Genomic DNA, 23544 nt, shown 5'->3' with positions numbered 1-23544 from the left:
TTGAAAACCTGTCCCCTTGAATTAATAGCGCCCGACCATGCGCCAGTAACTAATGGACGCCACTGGAAAAGAAATTCCATCGGTGGCATTCACAGCATCCAAACACGCCACCTTCACCCTTCCGCCAGGAGGGGCGTGGACCAGCGGCCTAATTTTCGGTAGTAAGGGTCAGCGTGCACACCTTGACATCATAATCGTCGAGTGACATGAGCGTTGGGTCCGTTAGGTCGCTTGCTTTGGGACCTCACGCTTACAGAGGCTTCAGATTGACACTGAAAATATTTGTAGAGATGTAGACTCGATAAAAAATCTCACTGGGAACAAAAATAGAGCATCCAAATTCTGCGAACGAAACTAATTATAAATTACATCATTAAGAGGGGAGATAGGTTTAGGACTACATTCTTCTAGCGATATGTATGAATTTTTTTCTCAAGAATGGAATATAATTAATAAATTGTCGAAACTTTGAGAATTTTTTATACATATATTCTAATAAATATTGTGATTTTCTTGAAGTATTTCTTCAGAAAATATGGAAGCTGCCACCCATCAAAGGTCACCATCAGACGTAACTGTTTCTTTACATTCTGAAAGGCACAGTTTTAACTACTTACTGGTTAATCGACGATTCCAGTTATAGCAATCCTTTTTTTCCTCATATCCCTCTTTTTGAACTTGTAATTTTTCTTTTCGGCCTCTTCGAGCCTAAACTATTTCCCCCCTTAAGAACCAAATGAGACAATGGATTGTATGTAGTATTATTCTTTTGTTGTCAGTATTACCACGAAGAGTATTGCCACAAACTTATGATGGAGAATCCTCGATGGGTTTCTAATGAAATCCGAATACCGATGGCGTGCTCGCGCAATTAGTTTGCGTTTCCAAACGTTTTACGTCAAATCGATGGAATAGATCCGCCTCGTTCGCATGCCTCCGCGCTATTATTCTTACATAATAAGTAATTTGTACTAAGATTCGTAAACAACGCGTCTGATTAGGATACAATACATTTTCACGCGCATTGAATGCAAATCATTCGTACAAACGCCATGTTTTATTCCATTTTGTTGTACCGGTTCGAACGATTATCGTCGGAGCGTAGGTACATTGCTAACAAGGGAATTAGTATGCGCAAACACGCGAATCGCGCTGAAATGATCATAACTACGGGTAACACGCGTCGTTCCGCACTATGTATCTGTATTGCATAAGACCGTCGAATGCGCAACGATTCCATTAAAAATATTCGGCAATTGATACACAAAATCTTTTGTGGAAGAAATTTACTAAAAATAAGAATATTTAAAAAATCTTTTATGGATGAGTTATTAGATATTATTATTGTGTATTTAACATTTTTCAAATGTTAGCAAAAATGTGAAATGGTCAGAGATTTTTCGAAAGGATGATCGACAAACAAATTGAGGACATTTCCATTTTATTCCTTCGCATGCAGACTCAAAGTGGGACATACAATTTAAGAGAATGTCGAAAGTGGTCCAATCGAGTCGTCACTCCTACGGTTATTCCATGGTTCAGAGAGTGATTTAGGACGAGCTATAAGCCGAAGAGAGTTCTTCGACTCCGGCGTTATCACTGTATAGCAATTACATTCGTTTTTGTGTCTCACTTTCCACGCTGAAACGGCTTCCGTTCGACGCGCTAAAACCGACAATTAAAGTTAATATCCGTGTTCATTCACCTTTTATTACACTTTCTTGGAAGCCATTGCTCGAAACAGGTTCCTGGGATTGGTATTCATGAAACTCTATTTATTACTATTATTTGGCTGGAAAGTAAACAGTAATTACGCCGAGCCTTTCGCTCGTTGCGTGTCTTCATCCTCTGAAAGGATTAATTCCGTTCGAGGTGGTAAATAATATAATAAAATTCAGCTGGCGTATGAGACTCCGAGCGTGATTTTATATCTCAATTAAACGGAAGGAAAGAAGTAACCACGATAAAAAATTAGGTGGTCGCGTGTGATTCAGGGAATCCGCCAGCAAGGATCAAATTTTGGTTCTCGTTAAAGGAAAGTTTATTTTTAAGTTACAAGTGAACCAATTTTTGTGTAATTAGGCACCTGCAATCTGTTATATTTTTATTGTATTTCCGCTCTTACGAAACTGTACCTGACCGCCCGTTTATGATTTTGCAGACGTATCCTGCGCACATGACCGTGGACTCGCAGAAGCAAATCGAGATACAGCGACTGCAAACAGAGCACCTGAAGCGGCAGCAAGAGCACATCATGCAGCACAACATCCAGGAGCTGCAGGCTCAGATGACAAAGAGCCAGCTGAGCATGTCGGGGCCACAATCCTTGATGTTCTTGCCGTTTCTCGAACAGCTCCGAGGGGTGGCCGTGCAATCGCCAATGCCGCCACCGTCGGCCACGTCGACAGCCACCACCAACAAACATATCAATTCGATCGCCAATGTACGTAAACCGCAGCAAACCCCTCTCCTTGAAATCAATCTTCGAGTCACGTGGATAGATACTTTGAATCGACAGTTCTTCTCCAAGGAATTTATTAGTAACAGAAAAAATGGATTTAAACCATCGCTGGTCCATAAACCCTTGTACCATGTTCAATATACAGGGTGTTTCTTTTCGGGAAGATTGTAGGAGCATGATCTATAAGTGAAAACAAAAATTTTACATAAAGTTTGCTTATAAACGCTTTGTTACGTTATTATAGGCAAATATGGAATTCATGTAGGACGAACTGAACCTGTTCTACGTACGTTTAAATATGTGTTAATGAATACTGAACGATGTGGTACTCTTTTTGCAGGAAACATATCCTAGTATTCTTATACGACAGATACAGCGTTTCCTCCAGATAAACCATAAACAAACATAATATTGGCATATTCTGCATTTGAAAATACTCTTGGGATTTTTATATACTATCTTACACAATACTTCACACGATAACTGAAAGACAACTACTGTGGCTAAAATGAATAGTCAGGAAACTAGAAATATCTCGTAAGTACAGAAAAAGTAAACACAATCAACCTTCCGTATTGTTCAACTTTAAATCTGCTGTTCGGCACCTATTCAGGCTACATTCAATATTTGGTTATAATATCGTAACAAAGCGTTTATAAACAAACTTCATATAACATTTTTTTCTTGTTTTCACTCGTAGACCATACTCTTGCAATCTTGGCGGAAAAGTAGAAAACACCCTGTATACATACATACATATGTAATATATTTATTACATAGTTTGAGGTATACGAGAGTCAAGGTGTTACTCAGTCTAAAAATCTCCAAGGAAAGCCTAAAGATTCGAAATCTTTCAACAATATACTCTCCATCCTCTTTGAAATTAAACAATGAGTCTAAAATAATCCCCACGACGCCCTGTACACCTAACAATTAATCTTACAATGAAAAGTACGTCACGTATTCCTGCTCAAGTACCTAATCACGCCATACGCTACTACTAATCTAATCGAAATAGAAAAGCAAAGACTAGTGGACATGATCTGACCAGCAGATCCCCAAAATAACTATGATGAGCATGTAACTCCCCAGGCGGGACGGTTTTGATAGCGATTTGTCGCGAGCGTAATTCTCGGCCGCTCGAAAATAACGAGCGTGTCGAGGCACTGGTACCGAAAAATACACGTGCACGACAACCACGTTACAGATGATCAGCAGCCATCGAGAGGGTCCGAGCTGGGCGACGGCGCATCTGGCGCAGATGACCACACAGATGGAGAAGGAAGCGTCCCCGACGCCGATCTCCTCGGCAGTGGCGCCCACCGCGGCCCCCCTTCAGGACATCGACGCACCATTGAACCTCACCAAGCCCAAGTCCTCTTCTTCGGGGGCCACGGCGTCCTCTTCGTCGCCTGGGAGCGACTCCCACTCGACAGGGGCCGGAAGCAGCGGTCATCAGGAGCAACCTCTGGCCGCGACTGCGCCTAAACTCTTTCCGCCTGGACTACCAATGCCACGGAATTACTTGACGACGCTTCCCTACGCTGGCCTCCCCCCGCACCTCAGCAGCCTCTCCTCGCCAAGTAAGTAAATAGAAAGATGGTAGATCAAGAGATTAGGTCTAGTCAGCCGCGTGAAAAAATGAGTATTTTGAATAATTTTTGTTTACAGTAGTTTAATATATTTTATCAAACAAATAATACTAAATTATTATACTATGTTTTAACTTTATTCGACAACAATTTTAAAACGAAATATTTATTGTTAACAAAGTTATTGCCATATTTTTTGTAACCTGTTCCACATGTAGCGCTTTATGGTGACCATCGTAACTTTTTACTGGTTCGTCTAAAATCAATCCAATAAATTGGCTTGAGTTTCATAATATTAGAAGGTAAGGAGGGAAAATCTGGATTACAAGAAGCGTGACTTCTATTTGCTTTTCAGCGCGCTGGTACGAACATCCAGGATTCTTGTAGTTTTTAATGGAGATCTTCTATTTTTTTTGTGACTTGCTTTTCAGCGCGCTGGTACGAACATACAGGATCATTGCCTTTAGTAATGTTAGAGTATTTTGAAAACTATTCATCGGATTAACTTGAAATTTGCAGAGAATATTTTCAAGATATCATACTTCAAGAAAATGCAAAAAAAAGTCGATTTAATGAAAATCCTGACTAGACCTAACCCCTTAAATAGCGATGTCAGTTTTATGAATTTTACTTTTAATTTATGTTGATATGCATTTTATGAATGCTTTTGAATTTTACCTACCCTCGGCGATCTTTCTTGTTATGTGAAGATATGTTTTATGCAGAAGTGCTGGATTGAATTGTATTACCAAGGCAACGTTTTTATCAAATAGAACAGAAATGAAATGAGCTTGGTCTAAAAAGGTTTGAAAAAATATATTAATACTCTGCGTTCTTTCTAAATTCAGTCGTGTCTCGGCTACAATTTCAGAGTGGACTTAACAAAGTTGTATTCAAAAGAGGAAGGAATACATATTGAGAATCGAGTATGGACAAAATTGAATTAGAATAACAGATGAGAAATAAAAACGATATTCAGTGATTTATTCGTGACGTTAATCCGATTCAGTTACAATGTATTCGGTAATTACAATTTGTAATCGCAATTTAAATAACACAGTGTTTTATTTTCATTACAATTCTAAACAGTATGGGGAGACTACACAGAAATTTATTCAACGACGATGTTACTTAATAGTAACTTATACTCTTCGATACTACCTTTATCGCAAAACGAAACTTTGTATAAGTATTTCTTCAGTCGAGTAAATAACTGCGTGATTAAAAACGTGTGCTTACATGGCAAAATAATATGTTTGTCAAGCCATTATACATATTAAAAAAAATCTATGAAAATTATCGACGAGATATCGATGGTGCTGACGATAAACATTCCAGAAGATCCGGGTTCAGTGATCCAAACAGATATCCGATAAATCGGTTTCTCGTGGAGCGAACGTGTCACGAAACAGGTGGTAAAAGCAACGAGGTCTGGAAATCACCGAAGTCGTTTGCAATGGTTCGCTAGGCACGGGGTGATTCAACTTGGCGCGAAACGATTAAACTCTCCCGTTAAATTGATTGTAATATAAACAGTTTTCACCGCGATTCAGGAACGACTATTTACACGTCGATAAAACAGCACGAGACCCCGTAGTTCTGTTCAGCGGAAGTAGCCACGTCCTCGAAACAACGAGAATTGATTTTCCCTCGATTCGACTCTCAACGTTGTTGGAATTCGAATAGCGGGGAGACCGTTTGAACAAAAATATTGGTTCGAACTATTTATGGAAGAACAACATGACTCGTCCATATATTCGTTACTTAACATTTGTGACTCATCGAGACTTTCAAGACTAGACACATTCGAGACTCATCGTGACTTTCAAAACTTATGAAGGAATTCGAAACTCGGGGACACATTCAACATCCATCCTTTCAAGACTTTCAGTACTCATCAAGACATTCAACACCAAGTCAACCGAGACTCATAATCCATTCGAGACTTATCAAAACATCCAAGATTCCTCCACAAGAATAATTCTCCAGATCTCTATTTTCCAAAAACTCATCTCAACACCACTGACTCGAAATTTGTCTCTCAGATATCCCAAGCAGCTCGTCTTCTCGAACGTTTCATTGCTGCCCTTGGCAAACGAGCAAGCTCATAAAGTAACATGGCATCGTCTCGCGCCACTGTGCAGGCGATCAGGAGGACACGCTACGGATGATCACGCGAACGCCAGCTCTGATATTACAATGACAGCCGAGGGATTCCGCTGGACTTGTTTTTTCGACGATCCGCGGAGCGCACCAGCCTCATATCTTGAAATCGCGTTACGCGTCGTTGATTGCGCGTTTATAAGTCAGGGGCAAAAAACGCGGACGCGAAAGGGAACGGGTTCTCTGACAAAGAAAGGAAAAAACGGATCGAACAATCGGCCCGAAGGCGCGCATAGTCGAAGATAATTAACCGTTCGTTTCAGATATCTCGTCGCGAGTATTCTATGGGCCATTGATTGTATTTTTCGTTGGCCTTCGGCGTTCCCTGTCGCCCGAAATGGCTCGTTGGTCACAAAAGCAGAGAGCCTTGGGTAAATTGTGATCAGCTTATTGATCGCAAATTGGACACCGATTTACCCGATAGGAATTCAAAACCCTTGCATCGAGTGTTCTCGATTATTGGAAATTATAGCATCCTGCGTTGCTATAAGTGCATCGACGAAACTCGTTAACTTGGGACTTCTCGCAATATATGGTGGCAAACTAGAGGACCGCTTAAAAAATGTTAACTACTGGCTTGAACGGTAGAACTTACACTATCAACTTAACTATTGTCTTTATCGTAATGTCTTGTTCGTAGAAAGTCGGTTTAACCCCTTAAGCCCTAACCACTTGTGAGACTCATGGTCGGATATTCAGGCCAAAACTGATTATCATGAACCTGGCCGGTTGTGTATTGTTCAGGCCAAATGTAAACATCGCATTTTGGTCCCAAGCCGTTCGAGGTTAAATTAATAGTGTAGTCAGGTTGAGTGGCGTGATAAGGATAAAGAAGAGAGTCAAGTGAATATGGAACTAGATGTAATTTTGAATTAAACGTGTAAAGGACATACAAAAATCGCAGTTGACCTCTTCGTTTAGGTGTCGAGGCTAGGACTGACTGTGTCCGCCAAGCTCGATGAGCCGGAAAAGTTTTATTGTCCTGGCTATTACCGACCACATATCGAGGTGCATCATTATGACATGGCCTGTTCGGGACGCGTTAGTTTTTTCCCGTGATTTTCTTATTTCTCTCACGTTTGAACACTAAGGCAATGGCCAAGAAAAGTGGGCAAGAGTTATTGCCACCACCGTTGTTGGGGTTTCCCCGCCTTTTACACATACTTTCGCAAAATGTCTACAGTCGCTTAAGGGGTTAATCTTCTCGAGTCTCCACTGACTCGATCTGTTTTGAATTATTTGTAGATTATATCGTAGCATCAGAACCTCGAATGTCGTGATGGATGTTGCCTGTTTCTTCATACTGTGAAAGTTCTGATAGTTGTAATCAGATATCGACATAGTTTATACTAGCTGCAAGTGTTTATCAGCGTCTGTAATCTCGTGCATTCGTTGTTGCAGTGGGCAAGGTGATGTCCAAGGAGGAATCTGGGGGACCTGGAGGATCCGCGGCCGCCGCGGCGGTGGCCGCCGTGGAGAAGCACTTCGCCATGCACGGGATTTACGGTCTGCCGCAGAGCGCAAGTGCGATGCCGCCGTCGCCTCAGACTCAACGACCGATCAAGCATTCTGGCTCCCGGGAGGAGGCTACACAAGAGGAACAAGACTATCTCTCGACGCCTCACAGTAAATGCGATTATCTTTATTCTCATTGTCCCACGGCGGTGGTTGGTCGTTCCAGTCGCCTCGAGTTAACTGTAAACTCGAAGGAGACCTTCTTCTCGACCAGTTCGCTATATAAACTATTTAACGAGTGAGGTTTAGTTCGAACCGCCACGCGTTCCGATTGTGGCCTCGATTATCTCTATACTTGGCGGAATAAATGTAGCGATCTACTCGAGTTAGTTAAAAGAGGTCCTGTGCGATACCACAGGGTTGGTAAGTTGTCGCAGGTAAACGGTACTGAAAATTCTTGGAATGATCTAGGACCGCTTAGCAATCGAGGAAACCTTGCTCGTGATATGTCTCCACCGCGTATGTGGAAATGTGTATGCGAAAATTTCTAACGAACGACGATATTCTGAAATTACAGTGTGGCGGGAGCAAGGTTACAAGGTACCGGAAGACATAACGGAAAAAGGTAAGCACGTCTTTCGGCTGAATCCAAGTCGGGCTGACGTTACGCTTTTGTTGAGCGAGCGTTGGCCGATGCTCGCCGGAAATCGGATTCGCTTCTCACGAGGAGCGTCGCCGACGGCACGGTGTATCTGACTGGTTTCCTCTCTGTTCGTGTTTAGCGAAAATGGTGAGACAGCAGAAAAGGGAGAGCGAGAACAAGCCACATATCAAGCGGCCTATGAACGCGTTCATGGTGTGGGCCAAGGACGAGCGTAGGAAAATATTGAAGGCCTGCCCGGATATGCACAACTCGAACATATCGAAAATACTCGGTGAGCAAGATATACAAATATTTTTGACAGTCGAAGAACTAGTTCATTCGTTAAGTACCAGTGTTCTATTTAAGAAACATTCTATGTAAATTTCTGTAACTTTGTTATCCACAAAATTATTTACCATATTGGTGATTCCTTAGAGACAACTTGATTGTACGGTAATACACGATACATACATCCCTACTCAAAAGTATGCGGACACTTCCTTAATAGAAATAAATATCTAATAAAAGTTGCGAATCTATTAATACCAATTATATCATTTATGTTTCGATATGTTTATGCTGCATTAGCGAATATATTTTATTAATAGTTTTGTTTTTTAATATCATAGTAGTAATGATTAAAAAAAAAAAGTATAGAGGTAACTAGATAATGTTAAAATTTTTTTTACCAAACTTTGGTACTATTAATTTCTTCATTGTATCCGAAGTAATAATAGTAATATAGTTAGTTAATAAGCTTAAAAAGTATATATTTTGAAAATATAAGATAGAAATCAAATTCTCTTAACGTAGGACGTTACGCCCCACGCTTTACAATTGTATTGTTTTGTTTTACAAAATTGTAATTATCAAGTACAAGGTGCACAGTTTAAGATGAATAACACAACATAGCAATAAATTAATTTTTCTAGGTATTAATTTAACAAACATAATACTTAATGTCATGAACGGAAAGTTTAGCGTGGTGCGTACGCGCCCCACACGGCACGGAACGTGTTAATTATTCCTTGAGGGTAGTAAGTGTCCACATATTTATGATCGAGGGTATACATGGCTACTACTTATTTTCTTAGGTTTTAAGATACACGCGAATATCTTAGCATTCTTAGAAGCAAAAGTCGTTTCTTCAGAACTAATTCCCAAAGAAGCCTCTACTTTGGACTCCAACTTCCTCGAAATTGACCTATCGCGTAATTTCTTGCAGGTGCTCGGTGGAAGGCGATGTCGAACTCCGAAAAGCAGCCCTATTACGAGGAGCAGTCGCGGCTGTCGAAGCTGCACATGGAGAAGCACCCGGACTACAGGTACAGGCCGCGACCGAAGCGAACGTGCATCGTGGACGGGAAGAAGATGCGCATCTCCGAGTACAAGTCGCTGATGCGACAACGACGACAGGAAATGAGGCAGCTCTGGTGTCGCGACAGCGGCCCGGAGATGGGTTTCCTGTCGCCGGTCGGCTCCGACATAAGCGGACAACACCATCCAGGATCCGCGGGCCCGTCCGGCCGTCCATCCGTCTCCCCGCCTGCGACGATGTTGAACGGAGGTGGAGCAGGGCCCAGCTCGGACCATCCATCCTTCTACTATCCCCAGGATAGCCTGTCGCCGTCTGACATGATGAACTTCTCTCCAGAAAACTCTGGTTCCATCGGTGGCTACGACGCCAGTCCGCGGCATCACGACGAGGATTGAACCGCGGCTCCGGGTCAGCCGCCATGGCCACCCGGAGCATCATCCTCAGCAGCGTCAACGTCTCGACTCGGCCACGAGTTGTTCTGGTAACTGGAGGCGTCCTCGAGGTCCTCGAGCTTAGAAAATGCTCGGGAACGCGAGTGGCGAGAACGAAAAACGAGGCGCGCGGCCGCGTTTCCTACGTGCTGAACGCGAAGACTCGCGTCGAGGAAGAACGTTCATCTCGGAGTCGTACCGAGCGCTTCGAAGCCTCGCTCGAGAGGTTGTGATATAACGATTTATTTCTGTGCCATCGTACGACGCGAATCGGAGCGGTCCTCCATCCTGGATCCGCCGTCGTATCGCCTAACGCGTACCACAGATGGATTCCGCTCTAGGCGTCCTCGCGTCGCGCCATGGGACGAGTGTGTTGGTGCGTTAGGCCGACCACCCTATGGCGTTATCCGAGGCTGAAGTTTCACGGGACACCGGCGAACGTGAGATTACCGGGAGGATAACGGAGTCGACGATTATCCCGCTTGCTGTCGCGAGAGAAAAGGAAGAAGCGGCGGCGGGACGGTGGCGGAGGCGTTTCCAGCCGGGCAGGGACACACGGTGTATTCTGTTCTTCTGTGTAATCAAAACCGCGACCAAGGCGGCGCGATCCGCTGAACGATAAGGTCTGATGTCGCGTGGTTAGGTAACGTTCCGATACCTGGTGTCCACTTGAGTTTTACTCGTAGGGACTCGGTGCCGAGAACGAGGGCTCTTTCACACGAGCAAGCGGAAGATCCTTTGCTCTGAAAGCTGCCCCGTCACTCCTGTGCTCTCGGATACCGTCCGTGTCAGCGAACCCTTGTTCACGATTCCGTGTCCACCAGATTTCTGTGTCTATCTCTTGGCAGAGACTCCTGGGGGCGGAGGGCTTCAGTGGACATCAGGCACAACCCTACGCGCGGTTGTTGTTCGAACGGAGCAGGAAGCAACACGAGTATAGGATTATACATAAATAAATAAATAAATAAATAAAATATATATATACACACATTATATATATACACATACCTGATTTTTCGTAAGACTGCCATGTGTGTCACGTGCGCGCGCGGAAGGATCGATTCGATTGGAGTCTCCCGCCGATGCTCGATCGAAACACGTTCGATCGAGAGACGATCGTGACACGTAATTGTATGCACGTGCGTGCGAGATACGGTGCGCGGCCAAAAAAGTCTTGTTCCTATTCCTTCTAGTGTGTATGTGTGTGTCCAGCGATACGCCATTCCGGTCGGGCGTGTCGATGATGAGAATCGAAGATGAACGAGAAAAAGAGAGAGAGAAAGAGAGTGAGTGAAAAAGCAGAAAAAAAAAGAAAAACGCTGATCCGTTCAATCGCATCTCGGGGAATCCCGCGCGCGTACACCGCGTGTGCGCGCGAGAAGCACGCGCGTCGAGGCTCATTCATGCTATCGACTTTCCCTGACGCGAGAGTTTGGTCGAGACAGTGTGAAATGAAATCCATTATTAACACGTTCACTCTTCCCATAAGCAGAGATAGAGGTCACACGTTCTGGATATGTAATAACTACGAGCATCTTGAATCCCACCTGTTCTGATCCACACAAAGGCCAGGGTCAACGTGCCAACAAGTAACGGTTAGCTCCAAAATAACACAAATTATTGATTTGAACTCTACGAACGTAGTATATATATTTACCTATTAATCTAACAATGTTTAATGATCATCGTAAAAATTGCAAAGTAACCACTATCCAACTCTGCTATATCGGAACTCGTGCACCTGGTGGACTGCTCCTCGACTATAAGGCGATACTTTCGACCACCTCTATCAGGCCTTTATCGACTCTCGTGCGATGCAGAATGGACAGCATGAGTGAGTCCTTAGATCGTCCAATCCAGCGTCCCGCACGACGGACGGTCCTTTTTCCGTATACACGCAATCACTATATCCGGTATTCGCACGAGGACCGGTGGACAGAGAGCGAGAGGAGACAGGTGGTGTCGCTGTCGAGCGATTCACCTGCACGTCAAGGTAACCACGTTCGTTCGATCTAAATCACTTAATAGTACTTATAGTATTTTCGACATTAATTTATTCACCCTAATCGTAACGACGGTTACAATCGGATCGAAGTCAACGGGCCACTAGATGCCACCGAGTGGTTGTCCCTATCGTTTCATGTATCCCATTTTTTCACGAGTTTATAGTCGCCGGAACAAAATGTAATCACCTCGTGAAACCTGCTGGGTGCCAAGATGGTAGCAACCTTGACTGCAGGGTGCCAACAATTTCAGGAATAAATTGGAGGAATGCCTTTTGGGGCACTAAGACTTGGGTGTTCCGATGCTGCGAGTAGTAAACAGTAGGTCATCGTGCAAAGATGGACACAATTTTCTTGGAATAATTTTTCGATTGAAAAATTATTCAGGTAAGCCTTTATTTTGTCAAACCTGACATCTGATTATTTTTCATCGGAATTCCTAATATAATAATTCTTGCCCATCTCTGCCCTGTGTACCCAAGAGACCCATTTGTTTGTACCTAATAAAAGGTATCGGTTTATAGACCTATCGAAACTGTCCGAAGAAGATCGCAATATTTGTTCCCTCGACTATACGGTAGAGGTTGATACGATACGATTCGATTCGCAATTGGAGAAGTGGTCTTTAGTGGCTCGACATTGAGTTCGCTCTGACCATAGCCGAGACAGAGTTGAGATACTCGGGATTAGTGATGGGGCCGAGGTGTGTTTGGATGCTATCGATACATTGATATTAGATAACGATCCTCTTGTATCAAATCGTCGAAGGAACGATTACCAACAGTTTGAGATTTTTTGAGACACGCGATCGTCGTATCGATACGTATCGATTACATCAAGTTTTATAACTGTTTACAATTCCCATGAGAAATCAAACAAGCCAATGGTGTTACGGCCAATGCCAACTGGCTGATAATAAAGATGTCTTCCCTTGTCGCTCCTCCTCAGTTTGCTGCTCATTCTTAGGTGACTGTTCCGCCAGTCCAGTAGCTCTCATTTCTTCATTCTACTAGGAGACTGCATAGTTTACATATTTACAATATATATATATATATATATATCAGTTTTTATACGCATACGGATATCATAACACCACAAAAATCTCACGACTACCACACGTACAACACACACATTCCGCGCATATCACATACATATACATACACACATCGCAAACATAATAAAGAATAAATATTTATTCGTTCGTCTTTGTCCTTTGTTACTCGGATGAATGATTTGGAACGAAACAATTTTATTCGAATGATTATCTTAATAAACATTTACACAAATTTATTCTAGCAATATCCAACTGTGATACTATATCAACGTCGCCGTTGTCTTGTTGAAGTCTCAATGATCCTTGATGTTCGAATATACAATTCGATACACGATACATAAGAAATATCGCACATTTACGTTTTACCAATCCTAATGACTGCTTATTTCGATAGCTTTGAATTGATACCTATAAATATTAACGAGTATGTCATTAGATTGGCCCCATCACTAATCGAGACGGCTTGTGTACACTCGGTTCAAACGATTCTAACAAGGAACATCCGCAAAGTATCACTCCCCAATTTTCTTGAAACTTCGCAGGTTTATAGAACGAAAAAAAAATTAAAAAATGCAAATATCCCCATTTTCGACCATGTTAGTAACTTACAAAGTTTGGTCAAAAAGGGGGAGTGGGATCGCTTCGCGAATATTCCTTCTAGGTGTACGCGGGCGATGGATGAAACACGACGAAGAGAATATTCAAAAGAGAAACAGAATGCAAAGAAATAAACCGTAGGGAAAGAGTGTTAGGGGAACGGGAAGAGTTGTATAAGGGCACGCGCGACGTCAGTTTTTAGTACAATGTTACTGTATAAAATTACGGCGGGGAATTAGCGTTATTTATTGAAACGACGTGCGAACGAAACGATGAAATTCTAATGAGACGTTATGTTTGTTTTCGATGTCTGGAACACGCTGTTACGTTTTTTCCACATTTTTCCGAGTTGCGTTCGCACTCTACCCGGAGAGGGGTCGAAGCTAACTTTGTTTACCGTGTTGGCTCGGTGCTGAAAAAAGGGGGGGAGGGGCGAGTACCGATCGTAATAGCGATACAGCGAGTCGCTAAATTATTGGCACCGATAATCGAAAACATCGAAAACGAAGAAAACATGCTCTATCATGCAGCACTACTTTGAAGTTCGATTATCAAGCACTCTTTGTGTTTCCCATACCAATACCCAATATTTCGCCTTATAGCGAGGAACAACTGTACGTAATTCAAGTTTTCGTGTCATTAATTTTAAAACGTAAAAGAATCATACGGAATTATTAACAGTTTCTCTCGTAATTATAAAACATATTGTCACTGTCTCATGCTTTCATCAATCTCGAATTTAAACCTTCGATGTTTTCGTCGAAAAATAGAAAAATTCTTTTTATCAGTGTCAATAATTTCGTAGCTCGCGGTAGCTAAACGCATGTAACGTCTCGTGGTTCGAGGAACGTATCGAAAAACCGGACAGCAAAGATTGGGAGCTCGATGTGATAATATTTATGTGCCAAATAACGTTTTCGCGGGCCGGAGGGCCAGAGGACAGTGTGTGCGCATGGCCCATCCGGTTCCGGGTCGCGGCGGAAGTTGGCTCGACGTGAAACACGATAACTTTTGCGTCTCTCCTTTTTTCACCGTTCTTATTTCTTTTTTTTATTTGTTATTTATATTGTAATCAGTGCAATTCTATACAAGGTACCTAATATAATTTTATAAAAAGAGCCAGTATCCTCGATGCGTCTGCGCCCGTGTTTCGGGCCGGTCGGTTCAAATACCGCGGCCGTCGGCAGATAGGATAGCTTAATGTTGATATAATAATTTATTTTATGTATATACATGGATTTGTACAATTGCCTCGGCGGTATTCATCGATCAGAACGGCCCGATGCAAAAAGAAAAAAAAAAGGAAAAAACCACATGTCAATACTATTAATGTACAGTGTAACTATATTGTGATGTATCCGCGTAGCTGCATATAATAATGTAATTACCTCCCCCGAGGACACCGTAGGTTTAACGATGTTAAAATGCGATCGCATATTCTTATTTTCATGGTCATTATTACGTCTATTAACTAGCCTTAATATTATTATTATTACTACCGCCTTCAATTTTATTTAGTGCTATTATTTCTCTTTTCTCTTCTCCCCCCTTTTTTTTTTTTTAATGGTTATCCTTATTACACGTAGCAATAGAGGTGGTACGTGCCAGTTCAGACGACGACGACGGTGACACGAAAGTTTCTGATCGTGTGCGTGTGCTCGAATACTCAAATTTCAACGACACGCAATCGGACACTTTTTATTCATTCACGTTGTGTTCAAACACTAGAAAATGGAAAACCTTTTGTTGAAAAATTGCGAAAATGAACGTCTCACGATTTGTTTTATTCACTTTCCCTTTCGCCAGTTTCACCCTCCAAAGATCATCTGCTCGGTATCATTCGTCATTTCCTATGAGGGAAATAATGACGATAAATTTGTTGTGGTCTGGTCGAGGAAAGAATCGAGTCAACCGGCTGTTGAAGACCACTCGAAGGGTGTCCGCATTACTCCATTAGATCTTCAAATACACGTACTCAATTCTAGAACGCCGAACACGTTGATTAAATAAATTAAAATTAAATAATAAAACCAACTTCTAGCAATTGATTCGCGTTGTTTATTTAATTTAACTGAATTCCATTCTAGGACAGTAAGAAGTCGATTCTTTCTTCAACCAGGATGTAAACGTTTCGAGCGAAATCCGCATCGTTTCCTGTTGTGCCATATCTCTGTAATCTTCGAAAAACAATTTGCTCCTCTCCTTTATTTTCTTTCCCTCAAGTCATGAAAGCATTATGAATCGCGTACGTAGTTAAGCTCGGCTCGTGTCTCCCTCGTTGAACTTTTCATCCGTTTAAAATTACTCTGCGCAGTGTTTGCTTTAATAATAATTTGAGTTCTGCATTCCATGGATTGCTGCTCCGTAATTATCCAAACGGTAGATCATCGGTTTCCCCTCTCACCTTCCTTTCTCCTTACTTTTGTAGAAACGATAATCTCGACGCACTCGCTGTGTAAGTTGATCGGCCCTTAAAAAAAAAAAAAAAAATACGCAACCAGCGCAAATGCGAACTGTAAGAATAGTAAATTGTAAAACGAATACATAAACTAATATTAATAGTATATTTAACGTAACAAGCAAAAAAAAAAGATGAACACTAACATCCAATCTCAATATTCCAAGAAATCACTTCATTTACATGTACGTTGTTGTTAATGGTATGAACAAAAAAAAAATATAATAAAATAACGCTTTACCGAAATTCAATCTTAGTTTTAGGTATACAACGTTATTTCTAGAAGAAACTTGTATGTACGTGCAGTGTACATAGTTATCCAGTACTGTGAAAATGGGAGGAACGTGTGTGTGAGAAAGAGAGCGTGAGAGAGTGAGGGAGAGAATAAAATCAGTCAAATGCATGTTTGGATGCGATCACATTCTCACGATCGTCTTATCACTACTTGCGACTGACCGTAGTACACGTTATTAATTGGTGTCAATAGCGTATAATCAAAATATTGTATATTTAAGATCGGTGACCCTTTACTTGTTAACGCTATCTGCTTTGAATTGATCCATGGTTAATAAAGTATTCGTAAACGGTACAGTAGTGTTAAGACGAGCGTAACAAACGCATATATGTAATAGGAACAAAGGGAAAATCATACTTGGAAGTAAAGCATACAACATTATCAGCACACCAAAAATGATGTTTACAGTCCTAACATTCTGTAACGGGAATTAAGTTTTTAGATAATTGTAATAGCATTTGCGACGTTCGACTTATTTACTGATCCATAAGGCATCTTGAGCTGGCTGTGATTCATAACTCTAACAATTTGTTTCTAATCGACTAACATACATTCTTCATATCGCATAGATCAAAATGTATAATTACGCAAAAGTGTCTGTCAACGATGCAACCGTTTAAAGGTGTGTACTCCAAGATCATTTTCCCTACTAGATAGTGACATCAATTGCACTGTATCACATAGAGAGCAGCACTATTATAAACATAGATATATGATTATATTTATTATAATAATTTGAAAGTTAGGTATTCTTTGTTGTTTGTATTTTACAAGCGTAACCATTATTATACATAAATAAATAACTATATAAATGAACGAAACCTTCTGTACTTGTTCTTTTGTGTAAAAAAAAAGAGACCATCCAAAATGGCGGATATCAATTCGATTAAATCATTGAGTTAAAGAGTTGATACAGGGGTTACAAAATATCGTTTATGACATGTATATAAAATAATATGTTTTTATTCAGTGATAACGTAGATACATTGTTAACAGAAATAGAGTATCGTCTATCTGCAATTCTGTGACGCCGAGTTTCTTAATCGTATTTTGAACTTTCTCCAACTGTTGTTTCTCGGAAGGTGTCATCAATTCCGCGATCTGTAAACAATTCGGATGTAGTTATTTCGTCACTGGCTAAAATAAATATACCCACTTCTGCCAATTGTTCTTCGGTGGCGCCGTGTTCCTTCAAATTACTCGTAAGAGTCTGCATTCGTAATTGTTTATCTATCATTCGCTTATTACTAGTTACTTCGTATTCCCGCCTCTGCATAGTATTGTACAGTGCCTGATAACAATGTTCTACCTCCATGCGAACTACCATGTTCAAATCAATATGAAATAAAAAGAACGTTTTCATTGGCGCTGTTGATACTCCCGGTTTCTTTATCTCCTGCACCTGCAGGTAATTCTCTTGTAATAAGGTGTACGTCAAATATTTCGCTTCCTTGGCGGGAATCATGGCTAACTGTTGGATTCGTTCTTGTTCGATGTATTTTCTATCGCGTACTAACCTGTATACCGGAAAAAAGTCTAGATTAATCTGTAGTAACTACATGGCGTGAAAATTTATAGTATACCTAAAAATTCTAGCTGCTTTGGTACCGAATCGCTCCATAACGATATTTTCTAAAGTTGTCCACGCTAATTGCTTGAAAGCTTCCATCATGTTTACGCTATACTGACCGCCACCCGAGTCCCCGACTCGTTTTAAAAAATGACTAGTATCTTCCTCTAGAACAATTGGCTCATCAAATACTGTATACTTCATTGTTTATGAAAGCTTTTATTATATATACATATACACCTATGATGCCTACCGATAAGACGTAAATATTGATCTAGGTACTGTGTAAGAACTGGGTAATTAATCTTTCTAATTACGTCTTTTATTTCACTAAGAGGTATCGGATTGGATGTATCTGCCCATGATGCTGTTCGTAAATACATAAGGAACAATAACTGCCTCATCAACTCTGCCGCATTTTCGTCAAGTCTATTGCGCATAGCTGATACAATAATTTGATCCCTATAGATTACATTGCAAGTTCCTTACTTGTCTTACATTTATCGAAGCATTTGTAAATCTTACCTAAGGTCTTGACTAAAACGATCGAAATTGGCTTTCCAATACATTTTACTATCTCCAGCATCAACGTTATCTCCTCCTAATCGCTGTGTAATTGCAGCTAAATTAAGATCTGGAATTCTAAAGTCAGGCTTCTCTTTAGCAATTTCTTCAGTTGTTTCACAATACAAACTACGCATCAGAAACTGATTTTTAACTAGTAATTCAAATTTTTCATGTAAAACTACTACCGATGGCTGCACGTTAGCTACAGATAAAAACAAATTATTAAATTAATAAAAATTAGTTTGACTTTAAAATTCAAATTACATACAAGGCAATTCTTCAATTCTTCCGTATGTTTTTATGATTAATTCGGAAGCTGATATATATCCATGTTTTAATACTTCTTCAAACATCATTTCAGCTTGGTCTCCACAAACTGTTTTTACAAAGAACATATACCTATTAAAATGAAAATATCTAATATTTAGAAGTATCATTTAACAAGTACAGTTATCATTTGTGGTATCATTTATGGTATATAGATAAATGATATATTACCTTGGATAACGGAGGATCATTAGGACCTTTTCATAAGCTAAAGAATACTCCATTCCCCTTTCTGTTTGACGATGTGTGACTAAATCATACTTTATTAAAACACATAATGCTTCTTTGATCTGAAGATAAAATCATGTCTATGTAACTTCAATAGAATATAAATTACATAAATTGAATGTGTTCAAACATACTTTTGATAAAGGAAGATGTGTTGTGTGACGAATTAAGCTGTATGGTTTTGTACCATATTTAAATAAATCATCCCCTACAGTTTGTACAATATGCCCGAAATGTTCATACAAAATACAGGAACATAATTTTCCACAGATTAATGACATATTCGTATTTAAGCACAAATAATTTAAAATTTATTTCATAAATAAAACACTTTGATAAAGATTCAATAAAACTTTATTTTTATAACTTCATATAGAGTAACGAATGGTAACCTCAAAAATACACTTCTTTCGCATAAAGACTGTAATCTTTTAGTACTCATTCAAATTACATTAAGAAAATACACGTTGCTAGTTTTATATAACATATTTTAACGTATAAACGAATTGTAATAATTTATTAAATTACTACATGGAGATCCGCACGGTACACGCGAATATACAAAACACGCCAATTTGATTCTAAAATTAGATCAATACATAGTGGCGTCATCGGTAGAAGATCGTCCAAGTTTGTAGCGAAAATAGTTCCTGCTGTTTCTTTAAGATGGCACCTCCGATATTTTTTTGATCAATTATTCTTTATTTCTTCATAACACTACGATATCTATTTTAATACATTATTTAGACACTTATTTGCTTTTACATATTTAAATTTATCAATAATTGTCGATCCTTTAGTTAGTGGCGCTATCTTAAAAAAGTAATGGGAACTATTTTTACTACAAACTTGGGCGTTTAACCAGCGATGGCGCCACTAAATTCAGTGTTATAATTTAGTGATTGGGTGCTATCAGTTTTTCTTTAATACATTTATTTATTCTGTTTGTGAGCTTTTACAAAATACTGAATATAAGAAAATAGTAAAAATGTATAAAGATAATAGAAGATCGAGTTCATGCTTTGAAAATGGCACCAAATTGGAGCTTACTAAACGAATGATTAGTGTCGACTTTTGTTCATTGCGACATTGAAAACATATTTGCAAGCTCGTGTGAAACGAAAACTTTGCGCAAAGTTAACAGACAATGTTTGTACATTGTAGGCTGTTGGACGTTTTGCAAACTTACATATAATTCAAGTAATTCAGTTTTCCCTGTAACGTTCGCGTTTCCATAGGGATGCCCCTTAAATATCGTTAGTTATCATTACTTGCAAACATGTACTCCATGCAATTCCGAAAAAGGTAAAATCATCGAACGTATCTTGGCGAATGGAATATAAACGGCGGCGTGCGCAAAGAGTAGGTCGTTGTTGCTAACGAATATCCAAAAAGCTGCGAAATTATATTAAAAAGTGCGGCACCGTGAATGTAGAACTTCCGCCGGAACAGCATTGTCGCATATAATCACGTGATCGAGGATCGACTTCTTCGTTTGTGGCCACGAGGTTTTGTGGTGAAAATTAAGTTTACCGGGTGGAAAAGGCCCTATATTTTTGTATTTATACAAAAATGCCCTCCAGCAATCCCTTGCCACCCAAAGAAAATGCCTTGTTTAAGCGAATTCTGGTGAGTAACATGCAATCAAAATACTCTGTTTTGGACCCCACTCTCCGGCTAATAGGAGTATTCATCATGTTCTAATGATGAAGCACTCTTCGAAAAACTGCAAAAATTTCACTGGCAACCATGAATCGCGATTGTTTCGCGAATATTGCGAACGAAACCGCGATTTCGTGAACGTTGCACGCAACGTTCGACCACTCCAGTTTATCTGACTATACATTACCTAGATACCGAAATATATAGGTGTATCAGCTTGAAATTTTTTGCACTTATCGTGAAATAAAAACACTGCACCGTATTCATGAAAAAGCTTTATCCAGTGAAACGTATCTATGTTTTTTACAGAAGTGTTATGAACACAAACAGTATAAAAATGGGATAAAGTTTGCAAAGCAAATTTTATCCAACCCTAAATTTAGCGAACATGGGGAGACCTTGGCAATGAAAGGTCTAACTCTGAACTGCTTAGGTCGCAAAGAAGAAGCATACGATCATGTTCGACGTGGTCTCAGGAATGATTTGCAGTCTCATGTTTGTTGGCATGTTTACGGACTTCTACAGCGCTCGGATAAGAAATATGATGAGGCCATTAAGTGTTATAGAAATGCTCTTAAATGGGACAAGGATAATATACAAATTCTTAGGGATTTATCATTGCTTCAAATTCAAATGAGAGATCTGGAGGGTTATAAGGTAAGTGTTTGAGTAATAGTGTTTTGTCTGTATTTGTTGTATAGTATAATAGAGCAGCCTTTATCAGAATGAGCAATTAATGAAATATAACAGTGATGTAATAATGATCATATGTAATTTGTTATTATTAATGATATTCAAATAAACTTGTGACCATTAGTTGCATAGTGTATTATATTCAAATCATTAATCAAAAATGTGATTATTTTGTTGTAGGACACAAGATATCAATTATTTATGTTACGTCCCACACAGCGTGCATCATGGATTGGTTTCGCCATCTCATATCATTTATTAAAGGACTACGAAATGGCCCTCAAAATTTTAGACACTTTTAGAAATTCTCCTATGGTATGTTTCTCAATTTTATATATTTCTTTTAAATGTGAAACTTTACTTAATTTAAAAAAAATATGCAAATAACTCAGTACCTTGTTTCGTTACTTGCAAGGATATTAACATTATAAATTACAGCTAAATATTATTTATGATAGTATATAATAGGAATATTCATAAAATGTGCAGATTTGTTATGATTGCGAACATAGTGAGTTGCTGTTATACCAGAACATGGTTATCCAAGAATCAGGGGAGTGTGAACAAGCTCTGAAGCACCTTGACAAATACAGTGATCAAATTTGTGATAAAGTTACTGTAAAAGAAACATACGGTAAATTTTTTTTATTTATCTAATTAGTTTGTAATGAAGTAGATACTATATATAATCTCCAATCTCTTACTGTAGGTAAATTAAGACTTCAATTAAAACAATACCCAGCAGCGGTACAGGTTTATAAGGATCTTTTAAATATAAATCCTGAAAATACAATGTATTATGTTAGGCTAGCAAAGGCTGAAAGACACGATAAACCTGAAGAAACGTTAGCTATGCTCCAAAGATACGAAGAACTGTTTCCTCGAGCGCTAGCGCCGCGTCGCTTACAATTAAATTACGCTTCAGGGCCTGAATTTAAAGCATTAGTTGATCGATATTTACGAAAAGGTAATATATATGTACATTATTTTTATAAAGAGTGCTAAAGTACTCGCTGTTGTTAATTAACAATTTATTCGCGTTGCAGGCCTTCATAAAGGTGTGCCACCTCTGTTCGTAAATCTTCGTTCTCTGTATACCGATCAGAACAAAGCTTTCGTTATACTGTCTTTGGTTTTGCAATACAAGGAGGCATTGAAAGCTCATGGGCATTTTAGCGACGAAGAGAAAGATAATCCACGAGAACCGGCTTCCGCGTTACTGTGGACTTATTACTATTTAGCACAACATTATGATCATCTTGGACTTACGGAAAAAGCACTGCACGAAATCGATGCTGCCATAGAACATACTCCTACGCTTATAGAACTTTTTGTTACCAAAGGTCGCATTTATAAGGTTAGATCTGTTCGATGTTATTTACGATAGTTTGTGTCAACTATAGAAATCATTTTTGGATGCAAATATTTTTACGTGTACATTTATTCTTACCAGCATGCTGGTAATGTTCAAGAAGCTTATAAGTGGTTGGACGAAGCACAAGGCTTAGATACTGCGGATCGATATATTAATTCTAAATGTGCCAAGTACATGTTACGCGCAAATCTTATCAAGGAAGCAGAAGAGACGTGTGAAAAGTTTACAAGAGAAGGCGTTTTAGCGATGGAGAATCTAAACGAAATGCAGTGTATGTGGATTCAAACGGAAGCAGCCAATGCTTACAAGCGCCTCGGGAAATACGGAGAAGCGTTAAAAAAATGTCACGAGGTTGATAGGGTGAGTTGCGTAACGTATAATTGCTAAGATTACTAACGCACTGTAACGCGCTCATAAACGCGTTCTATCGGTTACAGCATTTTTCTGAAATCATAGAAGATCAATTCGACTTTCATACCTACTGTATGAGAAAGATGACTTTGCGATCTTACGTGGGTCTTTTAAGGTTAGAGGACGTGCTTCGGGCTCACCCATTTTATTTCAAAGCAGCGAAATGTGCAATAGAAGTATATTTGCGACTGCACGACGATCCCTTACCCGATCCAACACAGACGCAAGAAATCGACACCGG

The 23544-nt window shown here is 39.8% G+C and overlaps 3 protein-coding genes across 7 annotated transcripts in view; 2 read left to right on the top strand and 1 right to left on the bottom strand.

The window, feature by feature from the left end:
• The window catches only part of LOC128874598 (transcription factor SOX-5), a 223799-nt gene extending 208569 nt beyond the window's left edge, over window positions 1-15230 (top strand). For all 4 annotated transcript variants that reach the window (XM_054119471.1, XM_054119474.1, XM_054119473.1 and 1 more), the window contains 6 exons: window positions 2162-2443; window positions 3669-4044; window positions 7618-7842; window positions 8249-8296; window positions 8454-8606; window positions 9540-15230. In XM_054119471.1, coding sequence (XP_053975446.1) covers window positions 2162-2443; window positions 3669-4044; window positions 7618-7842; window positions 8249-8296; window positions 8454-8606; window positions 9540-10027 — 1572 coding nt within the window. In that variant the 3' untranslated portion in view covers window positions 10028-15230. The remainder of the gene's footprint in view (window positions 1-2161; window positions 2444-3668; window positions 4045-7617; window positions 7843-8248; window positions 8297-8453; window positions 8607-9539) is intronic.
• Window positions 15231-17410: 2180 nt separating this feature from the next.
• On the bottom strand, window positions 17411-19755 carry LOC128874600 (DNA-directed RNA polymerase III subunit RPC3). The gene is made up of 8 exons (XM_054119475.1): window positions 19297-19755; window positions 19106-19224; window positions 18876-19006; window positions 18566-18809; window positions 18294-18502; window positions 18054-18207; window positions 17627-17987; window positions 17411-17571 (listed from the first exon to the last, which is right to left on the bottom strand). Exons 1-8 carry the CDS (start codon window positions 19441-19443, stop codon window positions 17437-17439), a joined length of 1500 nt encoding a protein of 499 aa, XP_053975450.1. The 5' UTR covers window positions 19444-19755; the 3' UTR covers window positions 17411-17436.
• Window positions 19756-20446: 691 nt separating this feature from the next.
• LOC128874576 (N-alpha-acetyltransferase 15, NatA auxiliary subunit) overlaps window positions 20447-23544 on the top strand; it is a 49601-nt gene continuing 46503 nt past the window's right edge. Inside the window, exons 1-8 of one of the 2 annotated variants that reach the window (XM_054119416.1) lie at window positions 20447-20791; window positions 21134-21481; window positions 21698-21832; window positions 22007-22151; window positions 22227-22484; window positions 22564-22874; window positions 22971-23252; window positions 23330-23543. In XM_054119416.1, coding sequence (XP_053975391.1) covers window positions 20735-20791; window positions 21134-21481; window positions 21698-21832; window positions 22007-22151; window positions 22227-22484; window positions 22564-22874; window positions 22971-23252; window positions 23330-23543 — 1750 coding nt within the window. In that variant the 5' untranslated portion in view covers window positions 20447-20734. The remainder of the gene's footprint in view (window positions 20792-21133; window positions 21482-21697; window positions 21833-22006; window positions 22152-22226; window positions 22485-22563; window positions 22875-22970; window positions 23253-23329; window position 23544) is intronic. The other variant, XM_054119417.1, reaches the window with a different exon arrangement.

Source organism: Hylaeus volcanicus, chromosome 4 (genome assembly GCF_026283585.1).
Source record: "Hylaeus volcanicus isolate JK05 chromosome 4, UHH_iyHylVolc1.0_haploid, whole genome shotgun sequence".
Taxonomy (NCBI): Eukaryota; Metazoa; Arthropoda; class Insecta; order Hymenoptera; family Colletidae; genus Hylaeus; species Hylaeus volcanicus.
Note: the sequence above shows the minus strand (reverse complement) of the source record. Positions and strands in the feature narration are given on the sequence as shown.